This window comes from Periplaneta americana, chromosome 17, assembly GCF_040183065.1.
Source record: "Periplaneta americana isolate PAMFEO1 chromosome 17, P.americana_PAMFEO1_priV1, whole genome shotgun sequence".
NCBI lineage: Eukaryota > Metazoa > Arthropoda > Insecta > Blattodea > Blattidae > Periplaneta > Periplaneta americana.
The window spans coordinates 95,250,249-95,272,611 of NC_091133.1; the positions used below are offsets into that span (position 1 = coordinate 95,250,249).

Genomic DNA, 22,363 nt, shown 5'->3' on the forward strand with positions numbered 1-22,363 from the left:
GACCTTTACAGCGTTGTTACACGGCATTACGTTTCAAAATTAGTTTGCAGAACAAAAACTTACATTTGTTCGGATCAAATTCCTACACATTTAAAGAACAAAATTAAAATTCTTTCAATCATTTATTAATCATAATACACTGCCCTCTTAAATTAACTGAGCATATTGGGAATTAATTTAATAGCTTTCCCAAAATACACTATGAAATGTTTCATGTAAAATAATTTTTTTCTCGAAAAGGAAGCAAAAACTAGCAAAATTGTATTAAACATATTTGTTCGAAATATCTCGAAGCATAACCTACATTGCTTATCGTTCACTTTGTATAAATGTTCAGAAGGCAGTATTGTTCAATGACAAGTCTGAATTATACAGTAATTTATTTTGTGATAACGAGATATCAGGTCTGTATTTTAAATCCTATAGAAATTTCTTTCATATTCATATTTTCGTTTTTCGCATTTCCTTTCTTATTTTCTCTCTAACTTTAAATTTATCACGTATTTTAATTTGAAATAGGCCTATATGATACTTTTGTGAATTTTAAATTTTCTTCCGTTACTATTTTTGTTATTTATTGTTGTTATTGTTATTATTATTATTATAAATAATATTATTACTATTATTATTATTACTGTTAATATAATTATTGTATAATTATTATTATTATTATTATTATTGTTATTATTATAAATAATAATAATAATAATATTATTATTATTATAAATATTATTATTATTATTAGTGTTAATATTATTATTGTATAATTATTTCTGTATGTCTCTCTTTATAGGAGAATAGCTGAAGCTTCATTCAGTTAACTGACGTCGTCGTGATGGATGATACCAGGGGTGAGTTTGTTGTACTGTCCGTTTATTAATTACACGTGTATCTGTATTTATAAATCTCTTTTTTTCGCCTTCAAGTAAAGTATGAATATGTCTATAGAGAAGATGATTAAGTTATTTGAAATAGGTTTTAAGTTGCTGCAGTAATGATAGTAATAATCAGTTTTTTATAAACTAAGGAGGAATGCTGTATTCCTCTGAATACTATTTTCTATAAGTGTTCTTACATTTAAAAATGCGAGTCATAAATAATTTACAGTACATCGTAAGTTAGTAAAGTTGTTTTCTCTCACTTTTAAATTCATGTAAAAAGTTAATATTTTATAAAACGTTATTTGTTTCACCGAATAAAATAGAGTTGACATTTGAATGTGTATCCTCTCTGCAAAAGGTTAAAGTTCGGAAATAAAATTATTATGAAGTTAGATAATATGAAATGATCTTGGTTTGATATCGAAAATCTCGAGCTTTTTCTTTTTATATAGGTATCTAATATTAAGAGCTAAATGAAACAAGAAAGACAAACCGGAAAAGCACGTTTGCAAAATTTAACAAGATACACAGTCTCTTTGCGAATAAATACAACACTCATTAGCGAAACGTTTCTACTAGTTTTGTGAACTCGTTTGCGAAATATCGGATCGGGATATTCTTTCTTAATTTTAAATGGCTGCGGGATGAAGCCTACACGGAATTGCTAATATGTCACTTTCTTGGAACATATAGGCTAGGTATTATCGGCTCTTTATTCCTGCTTACATTTCACAACCACATTATTAGGCTTAACATGGAGAATTGTAAATCGTCGTTGGATTTTCTCTTTACTGGAATTCTAATAATTTCTAAAATAATGTTTATCATTGAGAAGAGGATTATTATGTGAGAAATTTTAATTTCTAACATTAGCCTATGTTCACGAATTGATGTACATCAGGAAGCTTGGCAACACTTATTTGTACAATAAAAACGTAGATTATACACTATTAAATTTTAACTCTCTTTATTTTTCAATTCCTAGTTTCCAATGGTTGCACAAATATTTTTGTGCGAGATCGTGCGTATTTGCTTGGTTTCCGCACAAAACCAATCCGCGGAAAGTCTAAAATTCCACATTCAGTATTCCCAACCTAACACACATAACAATTTTCCTCTTCTTACCGCTTAAGTGACATATTGATTTTACTGCTTTAGGCTTTTAACATATTATTTTTAGAGACGTTCAATATAGTAATAATTATAAATTGGAAACTTACCACTGAAAGTTCACCTAAATTGCACTGTTAATTATTGTTTTTAAATATTTGCAAAAATTAAGTAAACTCTACAACTCCAGACGTATATCACGTATATCACGGCCTGCTGGAGTATAGTAAACACAGAAAAAATTTTAAAGCAACAATGTTGAAGATGGATATTTTTGTTTTGCAAATTTGCCGTCATTGAACAGAAACCAAGATGGAGATTTCATTGCAACTAATTAGAAATTCCTCTTTCAGGTATGTAATAAACAATCTTCGCACAAAATAATGTACGATACACGAGCGGTATGTTTTCTTTCAATTCTCGGAAATGAAAAAAGCTCTACTACGTTTCGCTTTTTCAAACTTTTCCTCGAATATGAAAACTTCAACATACCGCTCTTGTAACGCATATTACTATATCTTCTTTTATTGTTCTTTCTTTTTTTAAATTCATGTTGACTCATTAAATACAAGTTATAGTAACCACCGTGAGTCGGTTCATTCTAGCGTCCGACGAATATATTACTTAACTTACATAAAGAACTGAAACTCGTATGTTCATATGAGCTATATATTTCTATATGTTATAAAGTTATACGCATAGATACGAATATTATGTACTAAAAAGAAAATAAGATTATTTCTTTCACACCTAGAAGGTTTTTAGGCCCTGAAGCTAATTTTCACAGTTTCGCGTAAGTATTCTGCACTTCTTTCACAAATGTAATGCGCCTTAATCAACACGATCAATTATTGATCCTTCGCAAATGTGCTATCTGCAGACAAACGTAGCTGAGTTAGTAAGTTGTTTTTGTGACGGATTATGTTTGGGTTCGCTTATAATTCCAAGATAAAAATACTTCATGGGCAAGGAAGAATGCGAACATGTAGAATATGAAATGGAAATTGTAAGAATTATCCATATCCTAAGAGAAAGTCCTATCATAACTTATATAGTTAACTAGGTAACAGTCCACACCTGTGGAGTAACGGTTAGCGCGTCTGACCGCAAAACCAGGTGGCCCGGGTTCGAATCCCGTCCGGGGCAAGTTACCTGGTTGAGTTTTTTCCGGGTTTTCCCCCCAACCCAATTTGAGCAAATGCTGGGTAACTATCGGTTCTGGACCCCGGACTCTAAATAACCTGAGATGTTGATACAGCGTCGTAAAATAATCCAATAAAAGAAACTAGGTAACAGTTTTTGTCAAAAAGAAAAATTCAATTCTATTTCATTCAGATGGTTCAAATTTGCAATGTACGAAGTCGTCATAAGGCAGGATACCTTGGATCTATTTCATTTTGCTCGTCACTGTCATTCCGGTACCGCATTATATCCATGTAACGTTTTTACCATTTCAGTATATTCCCTAGAGTTTGAAGGCGTAATACGTGAAAAAAATTGTAATTATGTTTCAATAAAATATGAACAAAGGTTACATTGGAAACGCAATCCGAATCAGCGGGCCTCTCACTGCAGAAAATAGTGTTTTACAGTATTAAATAATATATGATCAATCAGCGAACATTGCAAATGGACTTGGAAAGCGATGCTTTTGTCTCGTTCAGTTCAATGCAAGTAAACAGATTACAAATTTGTTTGGAATTCAGATAGGAATTTAATTGTAAATTACATACATTTTTCATAACAAATTTTTGTCAAACTTAAATTATGTAATGAAAATTTACGGTACAGAATCTTTAAGAATTAATTCATGGTAATCTGTTCACATATACACGTAGCATATACGTGTGATTCTGCTGAATTTGTGAGTTAGTTAGAAACAATTCACGAAGAAGAAATTATGTCACGGCCACCTTGCATCAAAATATGCGAGCAAGAAATAGGTTATGATGACAACAGAAAAAATCTAGTAGACTGTGATCGGAAACGAGAACTGCAAAGTTTGCCAACTTTCACGTTTCCATTCCCGGGCTCCGACAAGCTTCTCGTTAATTGTGGATGCTCACATTTAAATATATGTATTTTAACTATTTTTCCGTTCTCGTTGTCTTTCCCGTTCCCGTTTATTGTGGACCAGGCCGTATTTTGCGCCAAAAGACCTTTTAAAGCAACACACGCAAAATACAAAATTATGACCTAATAATCATCCATATTTTAAACGACTAAATTTAGTAATACCCCAGATCATATATACCCCAGATAGGTCGGCCTTATAGACTTTGAAGTTAACAACTTTTGTCAGGTTTACTACGCTGCCATCTAGTTGTTACATAAGGAGTCACGTCATAATTCCCATTTTTTTTATTGTCGTGATGTTGATTTGTACATAAGTTTCAGCCTTATATATAAATAAGGCTTTTACTTTAAAGTAATATAAGAATATATTAAAATAATTTTTCGTTCCAACTTAGTTATCCTTTTCTTGAAGGCATTTAATTAATCAAATTTCGCTTCAGGTAGCCAGAGCTCGAATGAGAGGGTTAGGATGATACAGTAACTTTCGAGAAAAGTTATTTGAAATTCTTTTGATGAAATCATAAAATGATTCAATCTGTAACATCTCTTGGAGCTGTGCATTTGATGTGGTGTAGTCAGCACCAGTGACTTTTAAGCAGACTGATCGTTGGATTGCATGTAGTCTTCTGATGATTCTTGGATGGGCGGAATTCCAAACTTCACAACCATATGTCATCACTGGTCTTATGTCCGATATATAAAGCCTTACTTTGAGGGGAAGGTTAAGATACGGAGATCTAATCAGTGGGTATAAGTGAATAAATCTGGCCAGAGCTTTGTTTCTTGCATATTCTACATGTTCACTGTAGCGCAGACGTTTGTCGAGAATCACTCCTAGATATTTAACTTCATTCTTGTAGTCAATGTTTTCTGAGAAGAGACGAAGGCAATCTGGTTTTTTAGGTTTCCTATGGGTGAATATGATAGCTTGTGTTTTTTCAATATTTACTTTTACTCTCCAATTTGTAAGCCACGTTTCTAGAGCATTGAGTTGTGTTTGTAACTTGATGTGGGCATTGTTGATGTTGAAGTCACTTGTGTAATACACAGTATCGTCTGCATATAATCCTAATTTACAATTAGCACAGCGTGGCATGTCGTGAACATAGACAGAATAGAGATGTGGTGCAATTATGGAACCTTGTGGAACTCCTGAGTGAATATTTTGAACTGCTGAAAGTTCACTTTCCATTTTAACTTGAAAGGTTCGATCTGAGAGAAAACTGTGAATTATATGTATAAGTCCGTCGTCTATGGTGAGTACTTGTAGTTTATGGATAAGACCAGACTGCCAGACTGTATCAAAACTTGAGCGATGTCGAGAAAAACTGCCATTGTATGCTGATCTGTGTGAAAATGATCTTTGATGTGATTCTTTATAATTCCCATTTGAATTGCATTAGCGACTGTACTGCCATCTCGTGTTCGTTTACGGAGGACAGATGGCGATCCTGGCGGTTGTTCTCTTCAAAGTGCTGTCAATTTTAACATAGGGATGACTTATCTGTTACATGTATGATCTAGGGTAATATGGGCCATATTCATAGACATTCTTAGCGCAGGCTTCCGGTGGCTGATCAGCGAACTAACGTTTTTCGTATTCATAAACTAGTGTTAGCGATATGATATGAATCCTGTACAAGTAATCAGTCGATAGCCGGGGCTAGTTTAGCGCGCTCATAGCGCAGGCTAGCGAAATGTGTATGAATAGCACCCTTCAATGCTAAGTCATAGATATTTCTGATTTAATATTAAATACATGCAAATTCATAGATATCCTAGCCGTAATCATCTTCGTATACTATTTTAAGGAGCATTCATTCCGTTTGAAAGGAGAAAATATTTCGAAACCTTAAAAAAAGGTGAAATTGCTTCATTGTTAGGATATTTTGATGGAGCTTGTAATATTAACTGGCTATTGTGACATAACAGATAAGACACAATGTCGCGCTTCGTGTAAAGACCCGGGGATTCATTAATTGTAAGCTATAAGCTGCATGGTATTGACAGCTACGGATTATCTGCTTTAAAACACAATGGAGGCTTTATTATACTCGGACAACTGGGGGGAAAAAGGTCGGACTTCCCGCATTATAGCTGTTACAGTAACTGATCCACGGATAGAGTTAATCCTTTGTGTTAGTCATTTCTCGCATTATAATTCATCCTCTTACACAATCTAATATTGATAAAGACTTTCCATTCGATGAAATGAGCCCAGAAGTAGGAAGAATGCGGGATGTGCAATGTTTCAAATTCATTTTTTGTCAATATTATTTGAACAATAATTTCTTCATCTTTGTAATGGGAAATATGCATGCATTCTATTTTTAATCCATAGTTAGGTCTTTCATTGGGAAACTAGTAGATAAGACTGAAGTTTTATATTTAATTTATAGATGTTGAAAAATATCTGATTAGAGCTCAACAGAGAAGAATTTGAGGCCGCTGAGATGAGACTCTTAAGGCCACTAGCAGGATTTAGACTACAGGACCATAAGAGAAATGAAGACATACGTCAAGAACTGAATATCGAGAGTATAACAACTCTAATTGAAAAATGTAGAAATAATTAGTACGACCATATAACAAGAATGCTCAATGATAGCATATATTTTAGAACATGGTGTTACAGACCTACACGAAGAAGACGAGTGGGAAGACCAAAGAGACGTTGAAGAGACCAGTTTGACCGGTAAAATTCTGGAGGCGGAACAGACCATCGGCCTAAACCTTGAAGTTATTGATGATGATGGTGATAGTGATGGTGATGGTGATGATGATGAAAAATAGTCAGTAGAAACAAATTATGAAATAATTAAATTTTATATTCATTCATTCATTCATTCATTCATAATGTTCTGCCTAGGGACAGGTCTTTCACTGCAAACCCAGCATTCTTCAATCTTTCGTATTTTTTGACTTCCTCTTAGTGTCCGCATATGATCAATATATCTTAATGTTGTCTATCATCTGATATCTTTTTCTGCCCCCCCCCTCTTCTCCCGTTCACCATTCCTTCCAGTGCGTCTTTCAGAAGGTAGTTTCTTCTCAACCATTGATCCAGCTAATTCCTTTTTTGTTCCTGATCAGTTTCAGCATTATTCTTTCTTCATCCACTCTTTCCAACACAGTTTCGTTTCTTATTCTTTCTGTTCATTTCACACGCTCCATTCTTCTCCATAAAGGAACAAAAATAAAAATTGAATTAGGAAATTAAACTTTTAAAATTCATTTTAAGTGTTGGTCAGATGAGTCGTTGAATTGATATTATTTACTAAAATTCATTTTATCTGACCAACACTTAAAAATGAATTTTAAGATAATATTGTTCGAATGACATAATTCTACAGGTGACATAATTTTAGTGAAATGTAACGTAAACAAATTAAGAGAATGTACAGTATAATGGTATTAAGTTGTCTTACTTACTTACTTACTTACAAATGACTTTTAAAGAACCCGGAGGTTCATTGCTGCCCTCACATAAATCTACCATCTGTCCCTATCCCAAGCTAGATAAACACAGTTTCTTACCATCGTACCTCACCTCTCTGAAATCCATTTTAATATTATCCTCCCATCTATGTCTCTGCCTTCCCAAAGGTCCTATTCCGCTAGGTCTCCAGGCTTTCTGGATTTTTCCCTTGAGATTTTTCAAATCAGCTTTACAGGAAGCTATGCTTGAAAGCCAGATTTGTATAATACACATTACTGTTCGTTAACAGAAAACCACAAATTTAAGTCACATGGAAAGTGTGCACTCAATACTATGCTCTGACTTTGTCAACCCACTTGAGGTATGTGGATGTAAGGGGAATAATTTATTGAGCCGGGGTCTGTTATAGTTCCTGGGTAGCTCAGTCGGTAGAGCGCTGGCGCCCTCAGCCAAAGGTCCCGGGTTCGATACCCGGCCCTGGAACAATTTTTCCCTTGAAATTATCCTTACATTATTACATTTGTTGTTAAAAATAGTTGCAACTGGTTTTTAGCTGTTTTAGACATAATTATTTTAGTAAATGTGTCTCATTTTCATGTTCACATTATGAATTGAATTATAAATATTGAATATCAGCAATATTTCAATATGAATTGCGGTACACAGAGAAACAGACGGTATATCGAAAACTACACTTTATTTGTTGAAAACTAGAAATTTTCTTGATAGCATATAGCCTAACTCAGTATTTTTTGCAACATCACAGCATAACCTATTATACGAGAGTCATCAGTGAATAAAGCTGCAGGAATAGAAATTCACTATATGCAATTGAAGGTCACTGGAATGTGCTCCGCAATGCTAGTATCACATTGGGTCCGGATACAGGAGGCAATGGGTAAGGGAAATAGAAAAATGCGTAAATAGAAATCATTGTTTTATTATGCACAAAAGGAAACAAAGTACCTTACTCATAGCTAACACCCTTCAAAATAATCCTCCAATGCTTCAACACATCTTTGCCAACGATGATGCAGACGTTGAATACCATCGGCTGTGTGCGATTCGTCTGTGTGTTCCACCTCTCGTCGAAATACTGTTAAGATGTCCTCCCTATTTGCAAACCTGTTCCCACGCAGCAGCTTTCAATTTCGGAATGAGATCAAAGCCTCAAGGACTGAGATCAGGCGAGTAGGGAGGATGTTCCAACGCATTATCATCCATTGCTTCTCGTAGCTCAGAATGACACTGACGAGCATTTCTACCACGAAGAACTGCAATTTTCACTTATGACCGCTGTTCAACTTTACTTACATCCGTCTTGCGTGTGCTGTCAACTAGCCAACAATGCACACAGACTCAATCTGGCGGTGGAATTACATACAGTGTACAACAGGTTTACAAACTTGTAACTTATACTGAACTCGCCACATTTTCGATTATTCGGAAGATATAACATAGTTGCCATAACCTATGAAATGGCCCTCGAATTTATATTTGATGTGATAATTACAAATTGAAAATAATCGTAATTATTAGTTATTTTTAAGAGGAGAGGACGATATTTTTTGGTGAAAAATGAGTAAATTTTCAATTTTTTTCTTTAGAATACTCTGTGATATGTATGGAGTGCATTGTATAACATTTTGTAGATATTTGTGCCCTTAGCGGATGTTGAGACGTCATTTTTAAACTTCCTGCGCTATAGATTTTTAAATCACGCGTCTCCTTTTATTGTATTTTCCGGTAAATTTAATTTTAAAAAATTCTTTAAAATACTCTTTGATATGTGTGGAATGCATTGCATAACATTTTGTGGGTATTTGTGCCCATATCGAATGTTGAGACGCCATTTTTAAACTTCCTGCGCTATGAATTTTTAAATCGCACGCCCCCTTCATCGTTGTTTCTGGTAACTTCATTTTTAGGCTCCATTGCCAGACAAAAATGGATATAGGCCTAATTTCTAGAACTATTAAAGATAAATGCATGAAATTTACAACACACATTCTTTAGACTATTAGGAAACTTTTCTCTGTGACAGATTTTTGTTAATTGATTTCGTTTTTAAAACTTGTCAGTTTATTTGCGAAAAAGGAAATCGAAAAAGTGTTACTAAAATTTAATCATTTATTTTACAAACGCAGGGACGAATATAAAAAATTTTTGTTACAGACAGTTTGTAGAGCATGCTTTTGCAAGTACATTGCAAAACACTGTTTGCATCTATCTTTAAAAATGGTTTAGATATATCGGTTTTGGTAAAATCCCTGCATTGGGTAATTTTTTTTTTCAAATCTGGGCCCCCAAAAATTTTTTTCAAAATATTTATATTTTGTTGAGTTGCTACAGTTATGAGCTCTAGGGATACAAAAAATTAATATTTTACACCAAATAGGAAAAAAGTTTTAAAAAATACCATCATCTCCCCTTGACAAGTTGACAGTGGATTCGAATGGGAAGGTAATCAGTCATTAACAAAGTCTTTAATGTTAATTGATAGTTTAAAAGAAAACAAGATTGTCATAACGATAAATTTGTTCCCTTCCTCTGCCCAGACGTGAAATTCATAGAGCGTGTATGTTTGGAGACTGAAAAAACCATGCACTAGAGGTGGTCAGTTGAAGTGCCCACCACAACAAATGGTCTTTGAGACCTGGTAATCAATGCGTGGAATAGTGTGGCTTCCCGCCTGACTACTGCAGGGGTTGGGTTATGTCGTGTTACGCAGTATGGGGGCTGTTATAGAGGTCGAAGGGTTGCAAACCCAATATCAGTATTCTTCATGTTTATTTATTCTGGTTTAATTTAAAAAAAGATACTTCAGGTTTTAATTTGTAGATTCTGTATATACGACTTTCATACTCCATCGGCAAGTCTATCGTGCTATCAAAAAGGAGTGCGTTATATGGCAGTAAAAATTTTTAATAGCCTCCCTATCGATATAAAAATGAAACTCAAAACATAAAATTATTTAGGGGCAAATTAAAGAAGTACCTAATTTCTCACGCCTTCTATTCTGTAGGTGAATTCATGACATTCAATAACACTTCATGAAATTGATACTAAAACATTGTGTTGTACTAGTAGACTATATTGTAAATCTCGTCTGTATATATTTCATCTAGACTGTGACTATAAATTAAGATTTTATAATAGTATTAAGTTTTTTGACTTGTTCCATATTCTAGCTGTAAGCATGTATGAATACCATGGAATGTTAATAAATACAATACAATACAATACGAGTATATTTTAAAAGTCACACATCATTGTTTACCTCTGATTGAGGTTATGGCTGATATTGTATATATATATATATATATATATATATATATATATATATATATATATATATAGTATTAATCAATACTAATAATAAATCTGTAGCCGAAATTTTTCTGGTAATTTTCGACTTTCCAAAAATAATTGGTCCTAACATATACCTATAATTAACCACCCTGAAACCGAAAATCGCTTTTTTGAAATTTTTGTTTGTATGTCTGTCTGTCTGTATGTTTGTTACCTTTTCACGCGATAATGGCTGAACGGATTTCGATGAAAATTGGAATATAAATTAAGTTCGTTGTAACTTAGATTTTAGGCTATATGGCATTCAAAATACATTATTTAAAAGGGTGGTTATAAGGGGGCCTCAATTAAATAAATCGAAATATCTCGCTTATTATTGATTTTTATGAAAAATGTTATATAACAAAAGTTTCTTTAAAAATAATTTTCGATAAGTTTTATTCCTTGAAACATTTTGATAGGACTGATATTTAATTAGATAAATGAGTTTTAAAATTAAAATAACTGCCATCCAAGGCCGTATAATGAAATAAAAACAAATGACTTCGTATATAAGGAGCCTTGGACAGCAACAAAGCTATGAAAGATAGCCTACAGAGAATGTTTCGTGTTTGTATGAAGTAATATCGGAAGCTAAATTATCCGATTTGTATAATTAATTATTATTTCACCATTGGAAAGTGTAGTTTCTCTAGATGGACATAATGCTATAATGTTATTACAGTAACTTCTGATATAATATAATATAATATAATATAATATAATATAATATAATATAATATAAGTTATTTGAAGGGTTCAGAACTATAGTGGGCCAAACGCCATTTACTGAATACGTAGAAAACAAGGGTTAAAATTAAGTTATTACCATAATTCAATGGAAACATATAGCAAGTAAAATAAAGTATAGACATTAAATCTAAATGATGTCAATGTCCATTAAACTATGGTTGCATGTAATAACAATTAAGAAATATGTTAAAGGAATTTATTGTCATTGCACCAAATGAGTGTTCTCTGGACGGAAATGATCGCATTTTAATTCTTTAAACACAATTTAAATTAAGTAACATATTAAACGATTTATCCTCCTATCAAACACGAATGTTCCCTGGATCAAATGTCCTATTTTAATTATGTAATTACTTTATATTTATTTCTAACGGGTGCAGCGCAGCGCACGGGTACGGCTAGTGTTTTAATAAAATAACATGATTACTTATATTTTGTTTACAAACTACGTCGTTATTAAAGTTAAAGTATTTGGGAATGAATATGAATACAATTCACAGCTTTGATTTTTTAATAATATAAATTGTCAGGAAACACAATAAAACATATTTCTGCAATCCTTTAACATAATATTTCTGATTGCTCTACAGGGTGTGTGACTTAAGTCATTCTTAAATTGTTTTAGGCATCACGCACAGCACGACTAGGGATTAACATAATATTTTTCATCGTTGAAATTCTTTAACTCGTACCGCTGGTATTTTAGTGTAAGTAACGAGTCAAAACAGCTAAAATAATAATAAATAGACATACAACATTATCGTAGGTTGGGTGGACTGATTGGTACATTAATTCATACGATGCTGCAGAGTAAAGAAACGAACATCTACAGGGTGTTAAAAAAGGTGTCCAATATTTTAGGAGGTGCTATCATGCATCAACACAAGAAACTAATATCTAATAAACATGGGTTCTACAACACATACTTCCTGAGATCTGAATACTTGTTCATAGGAGGTGCTCAATGTGACGTCTATTCATGGTAATGCATTCCTCTGCCCCTCGGGGTAAGGAATCACGCACTCTTTGAATTTTAATACTTTAATAAGAAATTCCTGATAACGATCCCCAGTTAATCTCTGAACGCCTGTCCATAAGGTGATTGAAAATTGGTGCTGATGCCTTGTTTCTTCAACTGCATGGGGATTTTCATCAGCGTACACATGCTGATTACCAAAATTCACAGCACCATCTCTGCTGAACCCCGCTCATATCCGCAACCAGACTTTTGTTTTCAGTATTCCTTGCGACGTATCATTATTCCATGCCAGGGGTGTCAATTACAGTATGATTATCTAGTAGTCTGCTATATTGTAGGGCAGAGAAATTCATTGCCATAAATGGACGTCACATTGAGCACCTTCTATGAACAGGTGTTCAGATCTCAGAAAGTATGTGTTGTAGGACCCATTTTTATTAGGCATTATTTTCTTGTTTTGATGTATACTATCACCTCCTAAAATATTGGATACTTTTTTAACACCCTGTATAATACGCGGATCTCTGAAGGATGGTTCATGACTCTTAGCAGGAGTGATATATTCATATGAATGTTTCGACTATCTGACAGAGTTCGATATCCGGTTCTTCCTTGTGTACTTTTTAATCGAACTTCAATTCTAAATGATTCTGTAATATTATAATTAATACAATATTTTAAAATGCAAATATGCAAATCAATCGTATTTTCATATGAATCAGAATTTTGTACAGCAGTAGCTATAAAGGCTCGAATTCTACCGCCGGTAACCATTGACGGTTTGAATATCTGAAGCTCGTAACAGCAAAAGTGAAAGATAGCGAGAGAACAATTAAATATAAGATGTTCCAGCAAGAAAATTACGTCTACATCGTTCAATTCCATGCGGGTTGTTATCGATCTCGTATGTCTTAGACCATATTATGATCTGTTACACTGTGATAATAACTTTTTTTCTTGGTCTATCTAGCTTTTGACGTTCTCATGGTAGTGTCACTAGGCGTGACATATTCAAAATATATTGAAATAAATTAATAAATTGTGTTAAAATGCTGCTCTCTTTGTTCTTTAAAATTCATTGCATATTCCTAATGGAACAAAACAGATGAATTAATTTGAAGGATTGGATATAACTTGCGTATTAAGAAAATGATATTATAGGAACTATAAGTAAGAAGGGCAAATGGCTCGATAAAACATTATCCAAGACTGGAATAAACGTTGGAAAGGATAAAGAAAATAAATAATTAACATAGCAGATTGGCAGTACGTGTTTGACATAAAATTATCATACGAAGACTAAAATTCGTAACATTCACGTGATGATGTCAGTGAACGTTATACCCATCAATCATTCCGCTTACGAAACCATTAAATACCTCCCACCTGTCTCGACTATTATTTTGGCTGCCTAAACAAAAATGAACGGCTTAAGTCAGACACCCTGTATATTTATTCAGTACCCACACCCGTAGCGGAATGTAACAGAATTTTTGGCACCTCTGTGACCAATTTCATGTTTCTGGAGTTGGGCACACTGCATTTAGCACTAAGACTTAAGGAAATATTTCACATTAGCGTCATTCTGTAGCTGTTTATTAGATAAGCCAAGAGCTCGAAGAACGCGGACATGATCTCGTTGCTATTTCCAGGAATGAACACAACACAAAACATTGATTGAAGGGCAATAGATTTCACTGTACCGCAGTGGTATTCATCAGATTTCATGACTGCTAGAACAGCAGTACAACACAGACTACGGGATATTATGATCTACGTAGCAGCTATTCGTGTAATTCAATTGAATTCCAGGAAACTCTAATTTTCTGCATAATTTATACACAACAATTCCGCATATTCAAATAGTAATGAAATAGAAATCCATTCGTTGGTATCACTCTGCAACTAATTATGTGGAACAATTATTGATATGTCAGTGAAACAAATTCGAGGAATTGTTACATTTCACAGTTATCTTCCTTACCACAATTTACAACATTTATTTTATAACCTATATCCAGGGCCGCCGACAGAATTTATGGGCCCCTATGCAATACTGTACTCGGACCCCCGTTGAAAAAAGTAACAATTACAAGTTACCAGTTATTCTAACCATAATAATTATTTGCATATAGAGTGTTAGTTGGGAGGCCGCAGGGAAAAAGACCTTTGGGGAGGCCGAGACGTAGATGAGAAGATGATATTAAAATGGATTTGAGGGAGGTGGGATATGATAGAGACTTGATTAATCTTGCTCAGGATAGGGACCGATGGCGGGCTTATGTGAGAGCGGCAATGAACCTCCTGGTTCCTTAAACGCTAGTAAGTAAGTAATAATTATTTGCAAAATAAATAAAAGATAACCTCATACACAGATACGAACTTAAAAATATACACTTTTATTACGTTGAAAACTTTTAGCAAAACTTCACATTAGAGCAATATATTATATTCATAAAACATTATTCTTAAACACCTGTATTTTCTAACTTGCAGTCCAATATCAACAAACAACTCTCCTTGACTTCAATGATGCAAAATCATCAACTATGTCATCAAAATTTAAAGACCTAGCAAGATCGCTCTCCAGACTAAGGAGCCAAGGTTACTCAGTCGTTTTTGACACACTGTTTATCTGAATATATTTTTTATTTCCTTCATTTTGCTGAAGGATCTTTCAGCATCAGCAACTGTCACAAGAATTGTATAGAATATTCTAATGGTTATACAAATATTTGGAAATAAAGTATCCAGTTTTAATTCCCTCAGACTATTTAGGAGATTCACAGGTTTCAGTGGGGTTGGCCCTAAATTAGAGGCATGAATTGATTTTAAATATTTCGGCTCATCACTGATCTCTTTATTAATATCTTCATAATGTTTTTCACGCAGTCTAGCACCCATATTAATATCTTCCAATTTTTCTGTCTCTCCTTGTGCTTCTCAGCTCCCGATTTATGCCTGTACTTATCCATTGTGCAGTTAAACTATAACCATTAACACTAATGAACAGAATTTGCTAGACAAACGACCATGAAAGGACGAAAGTTTCGACACGAAACATACAATGTACTGAAAAGGAAACGTATCCTGCGACTTCGGTTTGAGAGAGTCCACTAGCATATTGTGGTGGGCCAGCGGGGGTTTGGTAGTTAAAAAGGATAAGCCAATAAATAATTGAACGTGTTCAGTACAAGCGACGGGAACATAGTTCAGTCAAATGCCGGGGCCCTCAATTGTCGTGTCAGTGAACGTTAATGCGGGAAACCGATATTCTATTATATAAAAGTAAAATATTTACATATGAAGTGGTAATTTGTATGAATTCTACTATCGTTGAGTTAATATGTAAAATTTATGTAACAAATAATCTTACAAAATTTTATAGTACCCTTATGTATCTACGAATAATTATTCGTGATAATAAAAAGTAATCAGACTCAATCTGACGGGCCCTTATTGCTCACGGGCCCATATGCACTCGCCCCCTTTGCATCCTCTTCTCGGAGGCCCTGCCTATATCATATAATATAGCATATCATATATCATATCTGTAGTGCTCGGGAAAAGTGGCACGACTCAAAAATGTTAATTTTTACAGGAGAAGGAAAAAAACTGTCTTCAGACTGATTTATGTCGATTTGATTTTCTTCTGTATGAATTATTCTAATGTGAGAAATACGTATGTCTCTTTTTTCCCAAGCGAGCAGATGTTCTATAAGTTGCCAATAAACTAATGAAAACTTTTGTGGAAATTTACTTATGCCACTTTTCCCAAGTATTGCAGATGTATATCATATATCATATCGTATCATATAATGTATCATATCATATATCATATATATAATAAAATACATCATATATCATATCATATATCTCATATAGGCCTACCATATATCATATAAGGTTCGTTCAAACAGGCAGTTCATATATCAGTTCATGTACGAACTATGGATCATCTTATGCGCATGCGCTGGTTAGATATGAAAGCCATAGTGGGCCAAGCGCCATTTATTGAAAACAGAGAAAGCAAGGATTAAAGTTAAGTGAATACCATAGTTTAATGAAGATTGACATATTATTTAGTTTTAATGTGAACACTTCATATTACTTGCTATATGGTTCCACTGAATTATGGTGACTATTTCGTTTATATGACGTCATTCCATTTTCGACCAATGAAGTGTAATGAAATTTTGAATTCCAACCAATCACAGTCAGACTTTGCGATAATTTTGCAGCTAGATTTATCGCTATCAATTTCTCGCATGGTCGTTCTTTTGTTCAGTCGTTGTCGCCAACTGTTTCCCCGTAAATTGATGATCATGAATATATTAAGATGCAACTACACGGTTAAACTTTTCTTTCAACTTTAAAGCAATGAATGCAAGATTGATATTTAATATTAATTAATATATTTACGCAGTGTCAAAACGGCGCACCCTATAGATGTAGACACAAAATCTTCATGCATCTTAATTGAACGTACCTTTTAAACTCGATTCTTTCAGTAATCTTCCCAGATTGCACGCATACGCGATTGGAATATTGACTGTGTAGATCACTGCCTGCGGTGAAGAAGCAGCTTTAGTTCCGTTACACCCTACAGCGAGAATGCGTTTGTCGAGCTATAAAAAATGCTTTCGTGTAGCACTGATTGTAACGGTCGAAATAAGACACAGCTAACATTGCTCCTGCTCCCACAGGTAACATAACCTTTAAGTATCCTATAAAATTGTATCTTGTGAATGAAATGAAACATTTAGTAGAAAGTCAGATGTTCAAATTTATGTAACATCATCGCATATCAAAGCCAATGACCTTGCATAGTAATAATGTCTTTTCATCAAACTGCCTTCCGCATGGCGTAATAAAATTCGTGTTTCAATTAGGCCTGTCTATACAGAGATGACTTCACTGTGTAGCAACATGTCTCGCTGTGAATACATAAGCATTGGTATATAGCTGTCCCCACTGTTACTGTTAAATTAAATTATGATTTCAGCAGATAATGAAAATGTATTTATGTTATAATAATAAGAGAAAAGTGCAGTACATGTAATTAACATTGTTAAACCTGTATTTCGCTTTCCGCAATTGGCATTACTGAATAATAACGTAGAATTTCTTTATTGCAGTAATCGATATTCATCTACGAGTATTTCAACTTCACAATGTCTGAATAGGTTAAGTATTCGTTAATAAACAATTATTAACATTTTGTGATTGAATTTTAAGGATATATTATTTACATTTTTATTTTATTCACGAAATAGTCCCAATAAATGCCACTCGAGGTCTGAGATTACTACAGATAACTTCATTTTAACCCTTGTTTTCTACGGTTTTAGTAACTGGCGCTTGGCCCACTATGGTTCTGAACCCTTCATATCTGCTACGGGATTGAAACAACTGAATGATGTCGGAACGCTTTTCGGATCATCGTGTATTAAATCCAGAGACTCTATAACTGTGATCATCTTTGTCTGAGAACGGGCTGCTTAATTATCATTTCGCAGTTAGTTCAAATTGAAGAAAATAGAATTTCGATAATTTTCTATAAAAGATTACAAAAATAGAAGGCAAGAGTTTCGCTAATTCGATGCCGTGTACTGGGGGACTCTCATCTAAAAGTAGTTTTTTTTTTTAATTATTCATTTATGTACTTCATTTATTAGAGGTACTTTTAATGAAAGTTGCATGTTGAGAATGTAATTAACTATTTCAATACCCAAATAATTTTCGTTCTCTTTCTTTTTGGCGAAAATTTAAATTAAATCTCTAGTTTTATTATTCGTCTGCACTGTCACTTTGTTGAGTAGCTGTTCAATGGTTTATTCTGTTTTTGTGAGTTTATTTTTAGGCAGTGTTTGTGTTTTAAGACTTTAACATTGTGAAAGCAAGGTTCCTCATGCAGTATTTCGTTTTTTTTTTGTGCTATGAAATGATAGCAGTCTAACTTTTTTTCTAAAGTAGCAGGTTACTTTCAGTTAAATTAATAGTGATTAAGTAACTTACTGAAAATAACGTTGCTTTTCCTATTTATAACGAAGTATTCCCACTGTGGAGGGACTTTCTTGCCATACTGTAGCTCTGAAGCGTCAGAAGATATTAAATCTCGTGAAGAATCCAAATTATTCCTCGCAACCCAAACATGGAAGCATGAAATTTCATGCGTTTAATATACGCTTTCAATTATTTCTGCCTTCATGTCTAAACAATGGACTTTTAATTAATTTTAGCTATTTGAATTTCCTATGCAATCTTTCAGTGTATTTCTCCCGTATTGTTTATAACCTTCATTGTCACCGCTTTTAATATTTCATAATTGAATTTTTATATACAAACATGAAATTAAATTCGTGGCGTGGGAGCTCATGGAATGCAATCAGCCAAGCGCTGACCTCACGTTACCAAGTGAACATTCATCCAACCAGTACGGGGATAAAGTGTGATCACCACGATGTTCCTCCTAGCCGTTGTAGCTGGTTTAAAAAATAGTGGATCTGTTTCTGTCATCACTGTAGCTCCCAAGTTTCTCATGATGCTGAATGAGCAGCGGTCCTACATTAGCATTAATTTCATACCGGTAACTTATCGACTCAGCGCTAATTCCTCATTGCTAGTCCAAGCCATGACGCCTTAGAGTTAGAGCACGAGGCCGTGACGCGAGACAAACAACATACATGGTGACTGAAGAGGAACAGTAACTACAATACAAAAGATAACTTGAATATTATTTATATCGCTAACGGACGATAACAAAATAAAATGGTAACATGAATATTATTTATAACGCTAAAGAACGATAACAGAACACAAATGATAACTTGAATTAACTTGAATATTATTTATATCCCTGAGAACGATAACAGAACATAAATAACTAGAATATTATTTATATCCCTAAGAACGATAACAGAACATAAATGCTAACTTGAATATTATTTATACCGCTAAAGAACTATAACAGAATACAAATGATAACTTGAATATTATGTATATCGCTAAAGAACGATAACAGAACATAGGCCTAAATGATAACTTGAATATTATTTATATCCCTAAGAACGATAACAGAACATAAACGATAACTAAAATATTATTTATACCCTGAGAACAATATCAGCACATAAATGATAACTTGAATATTATTTATATCGCTAAAGAACTATAACAGAATACAAATGATAACTTCAATATTATTTATATCGCTAAAGAATGGTAACAGAACATAAATGATAACTTGAATATTATTTCTATCCCTGAGAACAATAACAGAACATAAATAACTTAAATATTATTTATATCCCTGAGAACAATAACAGAACATGAATAAGAACTTGAATATTATTGATATCTCTGAGAACAATAAGAGAACATAAACGATAGCTTGAATATTATTTACATCGCTAAAGAACGATAACAGAACATAAATGATAACTTGAATATTATTTATATCCCTGAGAACAATAACAGAACATGAATGATGACTTGAATATTATTTATATCGCTAAAGAACAATAACAGAACATAAATGATAACTTGAATATTATTTATATCGCTAAAGAACGATAACAGAACATAAATGATAACTTGAGTATTATGTGTATCCCTGAGAACAATAACAGAACATAAATGATTACTTGAATATTATTTATATCGCTAAATAACGATAACAGAATACAAATGATAACTTGAATATTATTAATATCGCTAACGAACGATAACAAAATAAAATAACTTGAACAAGACTCGAGCTCAAAATTTTCGAATCATTAAGCTAGCTCTCTACCGCTGCTCTACGAGACGCAGATAACGAATATCTTCATAGTTCCGAAACTGCTTCTACATGTGCATTGCATCGTGTAACATCACCGTAATTCGAAGTGGACTTAGAAAATATTCGCTGTTCACGAGTGCGGCCAACTCTTTTTTTACATATATTTCCGTGCAGGAATTCTGCATTTCTCTCCGTTCTACCCATTCTTCACCATAACAAAGAGAAAGTTTAAGTATTCGAATATACATTTTGAGATTAAATCCCACTAAACATGCCTAATTTCGACTGAAATTAAAATGAATGTATTTTCTCATTTTTTAAAACTACGAAACGATTGTTCTCGTATTTGCCTGAACGTTTGTAGAGCTGCATTTACACTCATATCTGCAATGCAAAGCTTGACAGGTCACATCTCGCAGAGCTCATTTATTTTTCTAGCTTGTTAAATTTACGTGCCCTTAACTCTCAGATCTAAGCACGTGCTCTTAAGAACGGGGAAGCACGTCTGAGAGACGGAAAACGTGAGCTAGTCATACAAAGCAGAAAAATAGGAGACAGACGACGACTTTCTGTTGCAGTGCCTCTTGGCTTACAATCTGGAGGATAAAATGTCTTCATCTTCCAAATGAAGGATAGGATATAAGTCTATTTCGTCTAAAAGACTATCATCTCAATGTAGGCTGGGTCGAACAACCTAAGTCGAGTTTTTTTTTATTGTACAGTTAAGCCTAGTCTATAGGAATCCATTTTTTCTATATGTTGAAACCATTTTTGTTTAAATTTATTTTATCTATTTTATTTCGCAGGTTTCAGACATTCAATTCATTTATAATGTCATCATTTAATATACAACTGTCAAAAGAAAAAGTTGCCGCTCTCTAGAAACTAAGTTCCCTTCGTGTATCTTCGCTACAATTCGGAGACAGGCGATGTTACATGTGTTGGACCTTGTTGTCTGATACGAGTATCTACAGTTCCAATTAAAGTATTCTCCGTGTTACTGTTGTAGCGTCATGGTAGCGTTTCGGGCTGGTATTCGCGAGGTCGTGCGTTCAGACACAAGCTTGTGCTTTTTATGTTTTCTCGTTTTTAAGAGAGAGAGAGAGGGAAAATATATTTGCTCCTGTTTCTTTTATTACTGTTTTAGTGATTAACATCAGGTTCATGAATTATTATGCCATGACTTTACGTTATTTACTATAACATTATGGCTGCAAATGGAAAGAAAGAAAGATTATATTCTCAACAAAAATATCTTTCGCGGCATGAACAAAACAAACTTACTGGCGACTGCCTTAGAAAATTCAAACAATTGAAAGTTCAAAAAACAAAACAAAAAGCCACGACTCAACATTCAGTCCGTCTTCCTCCCATCTTGATCCGAGTGGGCATGGAATCGATTAGTCTTTTCAGTTCTCAGCCACGGTATCCCAGGCATCATGGAAGAGCTTCTACAAATAATCAGGAAGTCTTGGACGGAGAATGGGCCAATTTTTCCGCATATGAGTCTTTACTTGTGCCCCCTTAACTCAGTCGGAATAACGTGGGAACTTAAATGTCAACGTCTCAGGTTGAAATCCTCGTCACTCTTTTTCATTTAATTGTGTTACAGGTTAGTATAATGTAATAATGTGAGAAGGAACTAACACTAGTATTATGCAACTGCACTGTTTTAAATCTAACATAAAATTTATATTACTTATTTCGCTAAAGAACGATAACAGAATACAAATGATAACTTGAATATTATTTATATCGCTAAACAACGATAACAGAATACAAATTATAACTTGATTATTATTTATATCGCTAACGAACAATAACAAAATAAAAAACTTAAATGTTATTTATATCGCTAAAGAACGATAACAGAATACAATGATAACTTGAATATTATTTATATCGCTAAAGAACGATAACAGAATATAAATGATAACTTGAATATTATTTATATCACTAAAAAACGATAGCAGAATATAAATAACTTCGAT

At 33.6% G+C, this 22,363-nt stretch overlaps 1 protein-coding gene and 1 non-coding gene across 2 annotated transcripts in view; both read left to right on the top strand.

The window, feature by feature from the left end:
• Nucleotides 1–791: 791 nt before the first annotated feature.
• LOC138692758 (gustatory and odorant receptor 63a-like) overlaps nt 792–22,363 on the top strand; it is a 308,176-nt gene continuing 286,604 nt past the window's right edge. The window contains exon 1 of the mRNA XM_069815952.1: nt 792–851. Within this exon, the coding sequence (XP_069672053.1) occupies nt 840–851 (12 nt within the window). The 5' untranslated portion in view covers nt 792–839. The remainder of the gene's footprint in view (nt 852–22,363) is intronic.
• On the top strand, nt 7,917–7,989 carry TRNAR-CCU (transfer RNA arginine (anticodon CCU)). The gene has a single exon. It is a non-coding gene; the product is annotated as a tRNA-Arg (tRNA).